This window comes from Peromyscus eremicus, chromosome 5 (genome assembly GCF_949786415.1).
Source record: "Peromyscus eremicus chromosome 5, PerEre_H2_v1, whole genome shotgun sequence".
Lineage (NCBI taxonomy): Eukaryota > Metazoa > Chordata > Mammalia > Rodentia > Cricetidae > Peromyscus > Peromyscus eremicus.
The window spans coordinates 68,638,270-68,654,962 of NC_081420.1; the positions used below are offsets into that span (position 1 = coordinate 68,638,270).

The 16,693-nt window shown below is 37.5% G+C and overlaps 1 protein-coding gene across 3 annotated transcripts in view; it reads right to left on the minus strand.

Moving 5' to 3' along the window:
- Positions 1 to 1,199: 1,199 nt before the first annotated feature.
- Nebl (nebulette) overlaps positions 1,200 to 16,693 on the minus strand; it is a 359,628-nt gene continuing 344,134 nt past the window's right edge. For all 3 annotated transcript variants that reach the window (XM_059263625.1, XM_059263624.1, XM_059263623.1), the window contains 2 exons: positions 8,257 to 8,363; positions 1,200 to 6,452 (listed from right to left, as the gene is read on the minus strand). In XM_059263625.1, the coding sequence (XP_059119608.1) occupies positions 6,276 to 6,452; positions 8,257 to 8,363 (284 nt within the window). In that variant the 3' untranslated portion in view covers positions 1,200 to 6,275. The remainder of the gene's footprint in view (positions 6,453 to 8,256; positions 8,364 to 16,693) is intronic.

Sequence of the window (16,693 nt, forward strand, 5' to 3'; positions counted from 1 at the left end):
ACTGTCCCCTTTCCATCAGACTTCTACTGCTCACAAATAAAAATACAATAGACAAAGGCCAAAGAATTTTGCTTAGAACTACAGAAAAAAAAGTTGAAGCTCGCCCTTGGACTTGATCCAGTTTTCTGCCATCACAAAACTCTTTGTGTATAACAGAAGCAGATTACAAAAAGAAAATAATGCAATTTTCCTTTCATCTATTTTCCAGTATATTATATCCTAATATTTTTATAGAAATTTATTTTGGTAAGCATGCAGTGCTCAGTCACATCTCAATTCTTAAATTAATTTCAATTAACTTCACAAGTTTTAAAATTAGAATAATAAACTTATAAGCTTAAGACATTTGAAACCTAAATTATTCTAGGACAGTTATTCATTTCCTCTGTGGCCCAGATTTCAAAGGGTACAATTATAATCATGAAATAAAAAAGTCTTGGAGGAAGGAAGGGACAGTAAATTCTTCAAGTAAACAGATACTTGTGTTATTTATTTTATAATGTCAAATATCATGAGTATGTTTGATTCATAATACCCCAGATATTCAATTCATACTTATAGAATATAAAAAAACAGAACATTCAAAGATTTGGTAGAGGTGTTTACTCAATGAGCAATGCCATTTGCAAAGCTTCTTGATTGACCTGTTTTAAATTTGTCAGTCTACAAAGTTTTTCAGTTTACAGTTTGGAAGAATTATGCTAGAGACATTTACAAAATGAAACAATAAAGCCAAGATCCAATTTATTGAAATGTAGATGAGGGTAAAAATAGGAGCTAGCTTGCTTTCAATTATGATAAAGGAAGCAATTACGATCTATGATAAAGAGTTATTCTTAGATGGAAAATCAGAATATCATCTGTGCTCTTTGCCTCCTCCAAGTTGTTTCCTTCATCTTACAAGTAAACTAACACTGAACTAGTGATGATTTTAGTTTTGAAAAAAGTTAAGTACCAGGATGCATCACAGCAATACTTTGGTATAAAATCAGAAAGACTGTGGGTTTAAAAAGCATATTATTATTACTTAAAACTGTGTTGGTTTGAAGAAGGAAAACACACAAAAAAGAAGGAAAACACACTCTGCCCAGCTTTTTTAAATGAATGCACTATGCCTTCATACATCTTTAATGTGACTGGATGGGAGTCATTATAAGGAACTCACAATGCACTGCCTGCACCCAGTGACCTGTGCTCCGAGAAACCACGGTGACAGCCAAGAAGTAGAACAATTTTGTTACATCCTGTATTTATTTAAGCAAACCAAATGTGTTGATAGGAAATTAATGAATCATAAATGCTTTACAAATACAGATAGAGGACACAGAATACCAAGACCCCAAAGAGAGAATATGTGAGAACATAGTTCTATGAAAGCCACAGCCAAGATGCCTGTCTGTCATCTTCCTGCCGGTATCATTAAAGTAGCTTCAATAGATACCAATCGGATTCCCACAAATGCTAATGGTTTGGGTGGCCTTGAAGGGATTGTGAGTGACTACAGTGTAATGCATGGGAGGCCAGGCTTCCTGTGCTATTCCAATACTGCTGCATGTTATGCAGAGAAATAATTCCTTAGCACATGTTTACTGTGGCATCAATAAGATGTGAACTCATTTGCATAGGTTAGTCCTTTGGACATCACAATGTGTCTCTGGTCCACCAAGGCTTCAAGATTCACAGTGTAGAGGAAAAAAACATGAATTAAAACATTTCTACTAAAATATATTTTAATAGCTGGTGTTAACAATTTGCATAACAAAAGCCAAATTATACTAATAACCTTAAATCATTCTGTGATTCCCCTCCCATTGAAAAAAACGTTTACTGGTTCTTTCACAATCATTATGTTCTCAAAGTTAGTACAGCTTTACAAATTAATCACCAACCACAATTGTGCATATTTCAAAGCAAACAGAAGCCAAGCTACATCATTCAAATTTCTGTTTTTATCACAGGTCAAAAGCCAACAGTTCCACAAATATCATGCCTGTTACACACTTGTTGCTACTTCCAAAATTCTTAGCAATTCATTGTATGGACATGAAGGAAGAAGGTTGCAATGCAGTTTTTCTCTCCTTCCTTTAAAGGAAACTATCTTTAACAATAGTTGACAACAGCGACATGTATGCTATGCAAACAGGATACCACATATCAGACGCAGTAAACATATGGAGTCCTGTGGATATACTGAAGTCACAGACAGTTGGGAAGGACATTTGCCCAGGGAGCCTTCTAGGCTCAAGGATTCTAGTAGTCTTATGCATCCTGGAATGATGACCATAGAAGTTTCCCACAATGTCTTAACTTTTTTTGATCATTAGTTATTGACAGCTACTTGCCTGGAAAAGGGCCCTACAGGGCACAGAATACTTCAGAGAGCTTTTCATTTTAGCATCTTAAATTAGTTTACATAGCTTCCTACCTAACTGAAGCTTTATCACCATGTTGTGTTACCCCATACAAGTGCAAATGTAGCCACATTCAGATTATCAAAGGCAAACAGTTAAAATATAAACATAATCAGGCCACAAAGCTCATCTTACTCAGTGAATTCAGCCTCATAATATAACTAATCTATCTCACCATAAGTATTTTAAACCCCAAACTTAATGCTTATATATCTCAACTACATATAAATCCACAAGAAAAAATCCCAACTTTTCAGAAAATGGAAGAAGTCAATATTGTCTAAAGTTCTAAACCTTTAGGAGGAATATACAACCAGCTGTGACATCTTTCAGGTAGGGGCATCTCAATTCTCACCACAAAAATATCAATCATGTATCATAAAATATTGTAATAGAATATGCAGAAGCTTGCTTGCTTGCTTTCCTTTCCAAGACCATAATGATAAACAAGTATAATCAAAAGGCACCTATTTTGTATATATCTATATTATAACATTAGTATAAACTATATCCACTGTATATAGGGCTGTGTTATTAAAGATCACACTTATTTTCTTTATCATTTCACTGAAAGTATTCCACTAGAGGTGGAGGAACCTGAAAACTGGGTGTGTCCCTTGCTCTCATTTGTGGAAAAGATTTTCCCAGCATTCTTAGAGTGTTATTAACCCCAGCACAGAGAGGACCTAGAATGAAAGACTACAGTAAAACTGGCCAAATGACATCTTCAACATCTTCAAATAAAGGGCCTTGACAAGGGAGGGACTATCATAATCTCACCCATCCCCACACAAGGTGCTTGTGGAAATTGTGCTTAGACATTCCTGGGTGCTCTGTGGAGGCTGAGAGACATGGGAAGATGCAGGGACTCCATGGAGAATGACAACCAGATCAAAATTTCAAACTGGGTGTGCTGCAGATGTGCAAACACAATGAAGACACGAAGTATTCATTTTGTCACAGGTTAGAAATAGAAAGTTCTCCAGAGAACAAGAAATATGTTTTTTTTTAAATCTACTACAAAAGCTTACAACGAAGGCATTACATTTTGTTGCTAAACTTTTCTCAAGAGGAACATGAACCAAATACATTTATCTTCAGAGACTTGGAGAAGTGTATCAGGCGGCTTCTTGTGCTTCCGTCAGGCTTGAGAAACCATCACATTTAGGAACAGATGCATTATCTCTGTGTCTGGCGTTTAGGTTCCTTTAACCTGATTTCTAATGGACTTGTTTTCAAATTTATCCATAGCTGTTACATGTGAGATACTGGCTGCCAAACAGCAAGGGAGGGGGGAATGTGGAAAGTGTGTTAAGAATATAGCATTTTTTAAAATGATGCTCCAAAAGATGGCATCTAGGTATGACACATCTATGCTCAGATTTTCTGATGAGATGGGTAACATCCTTACAAGTGCTAGTAACAGTGTCAAGTCTATCAATGCATGACCTCAAGAGCATGCAATGTCTTGTTCTGCCTCAGTCGGTATTGGAAAAAAAAAAAAAACTGCCCTTTATTGAATCCAGATCAGATCTTAATTCTGAAGGACTTAAAACAGAAAAATCTTGCTATGCAAACATTACGTAAGGCTCAACATTTAGGACACGGATTTCCCAAATAAGTACTGACTTTCACATTCAAGTCTGACTTTGAAATGAATGAGTGGCAAGAACATGGACCACTGAGCTGCTACTTTGTGAGGACTAGCTGATGTTAAGCATTATTTCAAAGTCGACTTCTGTTGAGCTTCCTGCACACACACTATTACCAAAAATCATACCTGCCCTGCACTTAGCCTGAAGTTTTAATCAACAACTACTCTTTTGTTTTAATAATCACAAGCACACACACACACATGGTCTGCCTGGGAAAGCATAAAGACACATAACATAAAGGAGCCAGCTTATCACCCTTGTTATTAGTGTAAAGATTTTTGCAAAATCACTGCAAGTGCAGTTTGTCTTTGTAGGTGTGTGTTCAAGACATGAAAACAGGAAGGTTAATCATGACTGGCTATTTAAATGACAGGAAATTAGGTAAGCTGTTTATTTACAAGTCTATAAAACCCTTTCCAGGAAAATCTCTAGTTATTTTTTTTTCAGTTTTCTATCAGTGTCACAGAAACACAGCTCAGTGTAATAAAACTTTTCTTTAAGGCAAATCTAACAAAACTACTGATTTTCCAGAGTACGGGCTCACTTTTCAAAGGTTTAAATGAACCAACTTGGAGCTTTGGCCTCACAAACATTTCATTCAAATGTTTTTCACTGGTGGGTGCTTTGTTAATTTCCTTGAACATATTGTGTAGATAGTTCCCACAATCGCAGTGTCATCTTACAGTTTTGTGACTCTGCTTTCTTCAGTTTCAGATCTCACACAAATACCACCCTGCTTCAAGTCACAGTAAGAGGCACCATGAGAAAAACAGAGTTGTGATAAACATCAACATCCACTAACTTCGACTGCAGACTGCAGAGCAAATTGAAGACACAATAGTAATGGTTCTACTTGGGGCTGTGACACTATGAAAACCCTGCACACTCACTCAACACAAGACACCTATTTCCTTCTTAGTAAATCATCTGCTGATCTGATCACTGCTGACTTTCTTATCTAATCCCAAAGGTGATTTAGAAAAGAAAAAGCAGGGTGGGAAAAGGAATCCTTTTTATGATACTTAGTGGCTATATTTCCATCCCAGAGTCTGAAGACCAATTGCCAAAATATAAGACCAAGTCATCTAACTGTGGAGCAAACTTCTGCTTACTGTTTTGTATTTTGGTTTTCTCCCAGTATACTGAATAGTCCATTCCCCCTTACATGGGATGCTGTTGAATTCACTTCACTTTCAAATCAATGGTGGTATTAAGTGAGTGAAAGCTATCCAGTAAATACATAAATTTCCTATTTACTAGAGTATATGTGTATTTCCTAAGGCATGAGTCTTTCAAAACTAGAGTTTAATACAGCGAGAAAGTCTCAAGCAACTTTTCAAAATGTTTTCTGGTGAGCTGACAGCTAGAAGGAAGGGCAGGGAGAGATCAGCCACACTGCTGACTTTTATAACAAGGATGGGCAAGCAGCTGCCATGTTACAGAAGCTTAAGCCCACGAGACATGCAACAGGATAGAGGCTACTAGGGAAATAATACAGATGACATTGACTTTGCCCTTTGCAGAGTAGCTATGAAGTTACCTGGTCCTGATATTCTGAGGACCTGAGCACATGCTCTGCTCCACAGAACGTAAATGGAGATAGGCTATACCATGAAACACATGAGAAATAACTAGATCCTGGTGAGCCTAGGAAAAGGGCAAGTTTCCTGCCTGCTCCCTAAGGCTACAGTCAATATGATTTTAATCAGACTCATTCCGCCACTGTTTCCATTTATTATACTAGGCAATTCTCATCTGAATTGAAAATTACCCAACGTTTCAAAAGTTGAACAGTTTTTAGATTATTGGCTGTGTTGCTGGACTATGAGAATTGGCTTCAGATGATTCCAAGTGACAGCTAAGAAGTTTCATACACTTGTTACATTTAAGGGACAATCAACATCTCTATTAAAGTCTACAAAAATACATGTCCCAGGAGGGTTGAATAGCCAATTAAATGAAACCACAAACACAATTAGCAGCACCAGGTCTCCAGACCTAATGGTTTTGTTTACAGGAATTACTATGGATGCTGCTGTTTCCAGCCCAAAAGTCATTCCCTTTTCCTGGTACCTGTGTGTCTAATTGTCAAAGTAAGGATACGTTGTTGTAAAATAATTGCCAAGTTATCTGAAAAGTATCTTCTATCTTTTAAAAAGACTGGGTGTAGAATACATCAGAATAAAGCTCAAAGGGCAAGGAGAAAGAATTAATTCACAAACTCAATATAATTTGCCGGGAGCATGCCCGTTCTCCCGGTTCTCTGCACGGTGCCATACATCCAGCCGTCATCAATGGGCTGCACGTTGACAATGTAGTCACCATCTCGGAAAGAGACCTCATCTTCATCCTGGGCACTGTAGTCATACATGGCTCGGTAGGTCCTCTGAGAAAGGAAGAAGTGATTGGGTGTTGTATTCCACACTAGTCACAGTTACAAGTCTGGGTCCCAATAAACCACCACACACAGTAAGTATGAAGGCTTGACGGCATTGCTATCTCTGGGTAGTTGTAAACCAGGTGTCCCACCTAATTCTAGAGATCTCAACTTTGTTCATCTCAAGGAAACATATTTAAGATCAAAGCAAAGATCCCAAAAGATGGCACAATAGCTTAACTTAAAAAGACAACAATGAGATACAATAAATAAAGGTGTGCTTGTCTAAAAGTAGACTTTGAAAGAGTAACACCAGGTCCCATGAGCAGATAATCCCAGAAGCCTTAGAGAATGCAGATTTCCTCCTGTTCCCTCATTCTTTAGGAGATTAACCCCATTAACAGCAGGCCCTTTGTCCACTGGTTTTCTGCCAATGGCTCCTCCCCCTTGCATAGAAAATGAACTTTTGCTAAATAAGTACAAAGAATTTTTGTTCCCACTTAAAAATATATAAAAGAAATAATTTACTTACTTAAATTTTACATATTTCAGATCACAGTGTCATAAATTTCCTACAGAAATGTTCTGATTTTTGATGTACATATAAAGAAAATTTTGTTATAGTGAAAAAATTTAAATTGTGTTTTTATATTTGTTTTAGTTCAAGGCTGAGTTCATCTAATATTAATAATCAGTAAATCTCAAAGCCAAAAATATTCATAGATTAAGGAGACTGAAGAAACTGGCTGATACACAATGGACCTAAAAGCACTTGGCTGTCTTACAGAACATCACCTACTTCTAAGTACTGTGAGAAGCAATTTCAGTATGAAACACCGAGTATGACCACAAAGCAAGTATCATTCTGAACTTCAAACTGAATAATGAGTACTCTAAGACTTCTAACAGGGATGTTTGATGGATACTGTTATTCATTGACTTTTAATTGACATGCAGTGGTTGCATGCAGTAATTGTACAGATTTGGGGGTATAGCATCGTATTTCAATACCTGGCTACAATGTCTGTCAGATCAGAGTAACTGGAATATCTATTTACTATTTCTTTGTGTTCAGAACATTTAAGTTTCCATCAGCTATTTTGCCAACGTCCATTAGACTTCTGAGGCCATTATGATGAACATGAAGATTAGGTCTTTGACATAATTATCACATACCTGCAACTTCTTAGTCCTGGATGAAGAGCATAGCTAGATCTCTCCAATCGTGGTTGGAATGAGAAATGTTCTCCATAGGCTAAGGTATTTGAATATTTGATCTCCAACTGTGGCAAAGTTTAAGAGGTATGGCCTTGCTAGCAAAAATATGTCACTGACGGTTGACTTTGAGAGAATATAGACTTGCCCTAGTTCCAGATTACTTTTTTGCTTTGTTCTGACAGTTGATATGTGACCTCTTACCTTCTTGCTCTTGCCACCATGCCTCCTTGCCCTGGGCATGGGCTCTTATACCTCTGGAAAACAAGCTCAAATACTCTCTTCCTTCTGTAAGTTGTTTTTGGTCATGGTGATTTATCACAGTAACATAAAAGTAACATCAAAAGGATCTCCTACTGGTAGATGTCTTGTTGGTTTTATTGTTTGAAGATGTTTATTAATGTCATGGTTTCTCATCACCTTTCCTCTGTAATGTTTTTTTTTTTCCACTAAAAGAACTACACAGATAATAATGTGTTGGGTTCTTTTTTTGTTTTTCCAGTGCTAGGGGTTGAGCTCTGAACCTTACATTCGAGGCAAACCCTCTACCACCAAGCTATACTCCCAGATTGCAAGAAGGTTTGAAATCATCACTTACTAGATTTGGTGAATGCTGCATTGACCTCATGGATGACACGCTGGTCTGGTGCATGTACCCATAACCTTGGGAATGACTCTGCTGGTAAGCTCCAGGAAGAACGGGTGCTGCACAGGAACACACACAGATTCCTCAGGTTAACCTCCAAATACTCTGCCCAAACCCAAGTGACTTCCAGCACTGCCAGTAAAACAAAATGTCTTCAGTGCTCTGTGAAACTTGAGTGGCGACAGTACACACAATCTCTAGATTAGTCCAAATCTTAGGAATTAAGGAAATTAATTTAAAAATCAGTTTATCGTGCAGTTAACTATGTTTCTTTAAGTAATGTTTTTATTAATTCTATAAAAATTCCATGCAATTTGTTTTGATCATAAATCACACATACCCTTCCCCAACTCCTTCCTCCAACCCAACTTTGAGTTTTCTTCTGTTTTGTTGTTTGTTTGTTTGTTTTAACTCATCAAGTCCAACATGTGCTCTCCTACTATTCTTGAGTGTGGTCTACCTACCAGGAATCACACCATTAAAGGAAATTGACTCCCCTTCTCCCAGGAGTTCTCAAAATGCCAGTTAATTTTGTTTTTAATATTTCTATTACTCTATTATAGATGCTGTGGTAAAACAAAATAAATGAAATAAAAATTACTATACTCTTAACAAAAAAACATGGTTATTAAAAAACTGAGAAAATAAAAAGAATTTAATAAGTGAAGGCGGGATTATTGACTCTACTTTTATATTACCCTCTCCATCACTCAAGGGACATCGTGGAAGAGGAGGCAGAAAGGATTTAAGAGCTGTATAAACACACCATGGGATGCCTTATCTCGTCTGGTATGTGTATAACACAACCCCTACACCTAAGGCTCAGGGATCTCCAGAAGAGGGGACAGAACAATTGTAAGAGCCAGAAGACCAGGACATATCCTGCTACGTAGTGTAGCATACGCAGACATATCAGAGAAGCTGACACATAGAACAATATAGTTGTCTAAATAAGACCTGCATAAATGATAATTCCAGTCCACATGCCAATACAGATGGGGAAATTTCACAAGGTCCCACCCCTAGGTGAAGACCTATAGGCCATGGATGGCTGTCAAAAGAGGGAGATCAGTCTTCTTCAGGGACAAGCCCCTCTGATAGGTTATATAATCCTGTGGTCAACCATAAACACATGCACACATGAGCAACACTAAATGGTGGGTGTGGGTGTGGGTGTGCGTGTGCGTGTGTGTGTGTGTGTGTGTGTGTGTGTGTGTACGTGTGTAAACCAATCACAATTATAGAAAAATCATAAATTCGAGAAGAAGTGGGGTTGGGGGTAGGCCAATCCAAAGCTTTCTCAGAGGCCCAGATGAAAGGACAAAAGGAACACTAGTTCTGTGTCCTTGCTCAGGAGCAGACTTGATAAGTTGTGATATGAGTCTGGAGCCTATAGACGAATTTCTAAGCAGTCTTATTAAAAAAAAACATGGAGCCAAATATAGGGGTGAAAGCCTTAGAGATCAGGGAAATAGGAATAGCCACCAGCTAATCGTACCTCCCCACACCACAGCTTCCAAGTGTCATGACTTCCTGTCTACCTAGGCTTTTATTGCCTTGCTGTTCTGACCTCTCATTGGCTCTTAGCCCAGCTACCTCACTTCCTTGTCACTGCCTGTCTGTACAGACCTCCAGACCTCTGTGATTGGTACTGAGATTAAAGGCATGTGTCACAAAGCTTGGCTCCGTTCCCTAGTGTGGCCTTGAACACACAGAGACCCTGCCTGCCAAGTGATCGGATTAAGGGTGTGTGCTAACATTGCCTGACTTTTGTGTTTACTTAAATGGCTTGCTATTTCCTCTGATCTCCAGGCAAACTTTATTTATTAACATACAAATAAAATATCACCACATTTCAGCACAAATAAAATTTCCCCTTTTTATGTCTAATAAAATTTTAAAAAAGTTAAAAAGTTATAACTAATCTGCCTCCGGATTTGTTTTTATTAATAAGACCTTTTAAGATTCATGTTACAGGAACCAGGGCCTTGAAGGGTTAAGGTTTTTGGTACCTGGGAACCTAACTCTTTCCCCCAACTAAAAGGCTGTTGCTATCAGTCCCCAGGCTGCTGCGTGCTTGGTCAATGACACACTTGAGAAATCCTGTGATCCCGTTGTGCAATATTACTTGATTAGTTTCCTGCTGACTCCATTCCATTGTGTAACAGCTTTCTGCTGACTCTGTCCCATTCCCCACTGCAAACCGTGTATAAGACACTGTACTTCTTCATAAGCTTCAAGTAGGAGTCATCTGCTCATGCAGACCTCTTGATTCCAGCTTTCTGTCTTCTTTATTTTTCTCATCCCTGATCTTCCCCTTCAATACCTCACAGTTCAGGACCCTTATTCTTACGTGTTGGGGTCAGAGTGGAGCAGGGACACAGGAGGCATTAGAAAGGGATTAATGGAGGGGTTGAAATGATATTTATATTACTATATATTTATATAGTAGTCATATATGTAATTCTGCAATTAATAAAAATTTAAATGATAAAAGACATGATATAGACATTGCATTCAGGGACTCACTGCAGTATGGTTACCTACATAAGACCTGAACAAGATTTGGCCAGTCAGCATTTCATCATGGATAAGAGGAGCTCATGAGGTCCCACCCCTCCGCTAAAGGTTATTGGTGGTTAATGACTGATTAGGGAACAGCATCATTTTCCCGCAATGGTATAACACTGATAAGTTGCCCATGCATCAATAAATAACCCCAACTCATGCTCAAGCAACAACCATAATTAAACTCATTTATGCCTAGTAAGTCTCACACACACACACACACACACACACACACACACACACACACACACACATACACACACACACATGTACACACATGAAAATAGGAAAGAGACTTGTTGGGAAGAAGGTTTCAGTGAGAGAGGGGAGAGGAATGAGAAAGAGTATGGAGGTTGAAAACAAATAAAATTCATTACATACACATATGAAGCTATCAAAGAATAAAACAAAAATAATGAGTTTCATATGTATCATTCTCCTATGTTAAAATATATCAAAATGGTATTCATTGGATTTTTACCATCTTCACCACTAATTAGGGCAATCAGAAGACATAGTTTCTGAGCCAAGCACAGTGGTTCATTATTGTGGGATATTTGTATACTGTGTGAAGATGTATTTGCTGTGATTGGTGTAATAAGCTGAACAACCTATAGCTAGGTAGGAGGTATAGATGGGATTTCCAGGGAAAGAAAGGAAGAGGAGAAAGAATCGAGGCGTGCATGCAGGAGACATCAAGAGACATGGAGAGGAAACAGGAGGTACAAGATGGAAGAGAGGTAAGAACACAGAAGCTATTTAAAAAAAAAAAAAAAAAGCCCACAAGCCCACAAATAAAAGGCATGCATATGTGTGTGACTTTCTCTATATGTCTGTATATTTAAAGTATTGGTAAGTGAAGGCATTTCAGCAGCATGGCCTTCATTCTGGTTTGAATAATTATATAATTTATTAGAAAAAGATGTACAATACATGTGCTATTAAATCCATAACAGTTTGCCATTTTAATTTAATCAGGCTAAACATATACCTGTAATAGATTTATTTTTTCAGGTCAACTTTTATAATTTATTTATTTATTTATTCAGGTCAATTTTTATAATAAAAAGAACAAGCAGATATAATTCTTGGGTGTTGTGAGCTTAATATTTTATAAATGGCAAATGCATTCTAATGGTGCATGAAATCAATCTTTAAAGAAGTTTAATGACTAGCAGATTAAAACCGGTAATACGTTCTCCAAATGATAACGATATTAGGTTGAATGGAGATTCTTTTAAATAGTTCTTGAGTGAATTTATATTATAATATTGTTACAAATTGTACCTAGTATCCAGATACGGCATCAAAGAGAGATTGCCAAGATATCTATTTGGATTGGAATTGCTATAAACTTACTAAACTATGATTAAATCTCAACTCCTTCCAGAAAGCCCTAGTTAAGATTATCAACTCAATTTTCATATTTAATGCAAAGGGTTGTTAGGAATATTATCAAAATCTACCCATGAGGAAAAAATAATGAAATCACCATAAATATCCAGGCTCCTACTCTCGCTAAGTAAGAGACTTTCTTGTGGGGAGCAGAGGAAGCTGGAGGCAATGAATGGGCATTTCTCTCTTCATCTCTCAGCAAATACTCATCAGTAACTGGGAAGCTTACTGCTGTGCCTGCCACATAGTAAGTCTCTACAGCAATTAACAATAATTACAGCTGTCTGCTAAGTTCCAGGCAGGCCAGGCATAGAGAAATGACAAAAACAATTGCCCTCTTGAAACCGTGATGGCCCTAGGCAGCCAGCCCTTCAGTCAATTAGGGAGATGGTTCTGGATATGTATGTAGGGCATGTCCAATTAAATACATAAATTAATGATGCATACCCAAAAAAACCCAAAACTTGCTTTCACCATTTAGACTAGTAATTTCTTCATTAATTATTATGTAAACCTATTCATACATTTTAAAGATTATTTTAAAACGTCTGTCCATTTATCTGGAAGAAAAACTATATTCAAATCCATTGTTACATATTTAGTTATAAACTTTAAGTCTTTATGCAAAGAATTAAGTATAACGATCATAAAGTGTTTTGGGAGAGTGTTTCAGGAAAGGACATTAGGGAAAAGTGTGCTATCTCTGAGTCGACAGTGGTCTACCGTGGTCTACACATCACAGTTCCAGTTTTGTGCCCACGTCCATGGGTACTAGGACACTGCTTCACAGCTCTCTCTACTTTTTGGAAAAACAAAAACTATGTATCTTTATGTATGCAGTTGTTCAGAGCTGCCCTTCAAAGGGAACCAGCAGCTACTGGGAACACAATAAGGAAACAGGCATCCAATTTAGCCCTGAGCATGTGTGGGTTGGTGAGCAGGGGCAAGAGCTCAGGAAGAGCCCTTGCAGGCTAAGTGTGCTTCCCAGCCCTGTGGTTTCTCCTCAAGCCTTCATGATGATTCTCACCTCTCTGAATTACTTAGTAGAAAGTTCTCGCACAGTTGTAAAGCTTTGTTATCTGCCTTCTAACTAGGGCACTAAAAGAGCTTAGGAATCCTACTAGGACTCTGAGAAACACCACTGAAAGCCCAAGGCAACCAACGAAGTAAAAACAAATGACAATTTTTACAAAGTATTCGTTCTGTATTGCTCTGACACTGCATGAATGCTTTTCTTGAAACTTAGGAAAATAAACAAAAAATTAAAGGAGTGGCTTTAAATATTCAGGTTAATAACTCAATGCAAGACCTACATAATAACAACATGAGCTAACATCCCAATGTGGATGGGGGAAAATCTCACGAGGCCCCACCCCTAGATGAAGAGCTAATGCTATTCATGACTGCTAAGAGAGAGAGAATCAGTCTTCTCCAGGGACGAGTCGCCTGCTGGGTTATCCAAACCCAAGTGGTCAGCTCTAAACACATACATATAAAAAATACTAAACAGACTCAGAAGGGTGTGTGTGTGTGTGTATGTGTGTGTGTATGTGTGTGTGTGTACATGTGTGTATATATATGTGTATGCTTGTGTATATATAAATATAGATGTATCTAAATGGACTCAGAAGAGTGTGAGAGTGTGAGTGTATGTGTGTGTATACACACACACATATATATATATATATAATATATGTATGTATATATATAAAACAATGATAAAGAAGAAGAGATCATGAAGTTGAGAGGGAGTGGGGAATCTATGGGAAGAACTGGGGAGAAGAAAGTGTAGGATAAAACAATGTAAATATAATACTCCTGCATAACACTTTCAAATTAAATAAATCAATGTTAAAAAGAAAAGAACTCAGTGAAAGATCACTATTCTTTGTGTGAGTTTCCTTGCATAGATTTGCTATTCCAGAAGCAAGATGCCAGGTTAACTGCAACAAGCAAGGGCAACCTATAAAAACAGAAGACAACATGGTGGCCTTTCATTAAGCTACTGGTTAGAGTTCATCGGCATGAGTACAGATAAATGGTCATATAGCGTGGTACATTTTGAACTCAAGAAGAGTTAGTTTTGGAGATTTTCATTTTTATAACATTAATGCCACAAGTTTTCACTTTCCCAAGGCAACAACAAAACACAGGAGAGTGAATCAACTTTATTTTACATTGGTAAGATTTACTTACCAGAGATCTGGAAACTGACCAAAGGACCAGTTCATGCTCAATTTGGAACATAATACAATATTTATAAAATCAAAATGTTTCTTCCTCTGCACCATGAAGTTCTTCCACATACCACTAATCTCAATAATTTCTAACTAAATGTTATTTTTTTTAATTTTTAGTTTTATTTATGTATATGAATACTTTGCCTAAACATATATATGTGTACCATTTGTGTGTCTGGTGCCCAGGGAGGTCAGAAAAGGGTGCTGGATTCCCCAGGAACTAGTGACAGATGGTTGTGAGCCACAATGTTGGTGCTGAGAATTCAACCTGCATCTTCTTCAAGAGCAATAAATGCTCTTGGCCACTGAGAAATCTCTCCAGCACCTAAATACTAATTATTAAAACTAAAGAATATAAGACTGAAATAAAAACATGTGTAGATAGGAAGATCTTAAAACCAAAAGTGAAAAGGCAGAAAAAGAACTGGAAAAAAGAGGTAAATTGATAAAAGTGTGCAAAGATCAAAGCAAAGAAATGCATTCATAATAAAGGGGAAAATTAACCCTAAATAAGTGCCATTTAGTGGACTCACCCACAGTGGGTAGAGGAAGAGGATGAGCACTGTTAAATGCCCTTGGCATGCCTGTGGCTTTGTAGGTTGTTATTAATTCTCAGAACTATCTAAAACAAGTGCCATTCCCATGAAAATAATAGAACTGAAGGCTGGGAGGTTAAACAGGTAGGCTGGAGGAGAATCGCCTTCTCTTGAGGAGAACATAGGACAGGGCTCAAGACACCAAAGACAATGTGGAGGTTTTGAAGACCTCCCCTGACCAAAGGTGAGTGAATGGTCAAAGTCCAACGCTAAAGATGAAAAAGGCTTTATTGGCCGTAGACATGATGTGAATTGAGAACATAATTCGGATTTTGTTTTCCCTCACAGGCTCACTATTTTGTAAATCCAGAGCAAACAGGAAACTGTCCATCAGAAATTTTCCAATAATGAGTTCAGGACACAACAGAATGAAATTATTGTCATTATTTCTTTCCCCAACACTTCAGATTTATCAACTAATGCATGTTAAAGAACTTAATGAGATTGTGTTTTGGTTCGGTTTTAGAACAATGAATCTCTATTTTGACAACCAGAAAGCATTTCTAAGAAGAAAAAATAATAAAGATGCTGCTTATTTGAATGGATATTAATGAGTTAAGTCCTGTGTAGATCCCTTTTGTTCAGGAGCAAGGTAGCTGAAACATTGGGACAAATCCTTAAAAAATAAATAAATAAAAGTCTCCCCTTCCAAAGTAAAAGTAGTCCCATGATGTGACATTTTTGCTTAAATAACTTTTAATTTATTTTATTTATTTATTTATTTATTTAGGAGGCATATGCCATGGCATGTTTAGAAGTCAAAGGACAACTTGTGGGAATCAGTTTTCTCTTTCCACTGGGTGAGACCCAAGTATTAAATTTAGGTCATTAGGCTTGGTAGCAAGCACCCTTGCCCACAGATTCACCTGAGGAGCTCTCAAATAGCTTTGAAAGATATATTTTATCTTTGAGTTTCATTTCAGAAATGCAAGACCTCATGGTACCTGCGTCCCCATAAACCACAAATGGAACCTCAATCCAACAACAATACAGTATTTTGTAATCTGAGGGAGCCCTTTGCACTCTGGGAAATTCTTTACTTCTGAAGAAGGCAGAAACAAGGCAGATGACATCTAGGTTTTAGTGTGCTTGTTTTTGATGGTGAGCTCTGGAGACAACTGCTTAAGAAACAGATTTTTCACCTAGTAAACCAGAAATTATTAGACTCTAATAGAAAAAGACATAATCTAGAATTTAGTTAAAATGGTCAAGTTGAAGGCATATCCAGCCATCATTGTGGTAGAAAATAATTCCTCAAACTTGGAAATCATGTGCAAACATGTGCAGCTTGGGATGAAGCCACAGTGGATATCTGACCTTCATCTGCTCCACCTTCCTTGTCCCCCATCCTGCCGGGACAAAAATCCTGCATACAAAATAACAATAACCAAAAGCAGCCTGTCATTTAAGTCCAGACCCAAATCTAACTATCATAAAACAAAAATAATCACAGAAGATATGATAAGACTGTGTGGTCGATTTCTGAATAATCACCAAGAGTTCAGGAAGTTCAAGGGCACCAAGGTCTGAAGAGCAGAGAAGCTTCCAGAAGTGATAAACTGAAGTTTGAAGAAGAGCAGTCTGTGATTC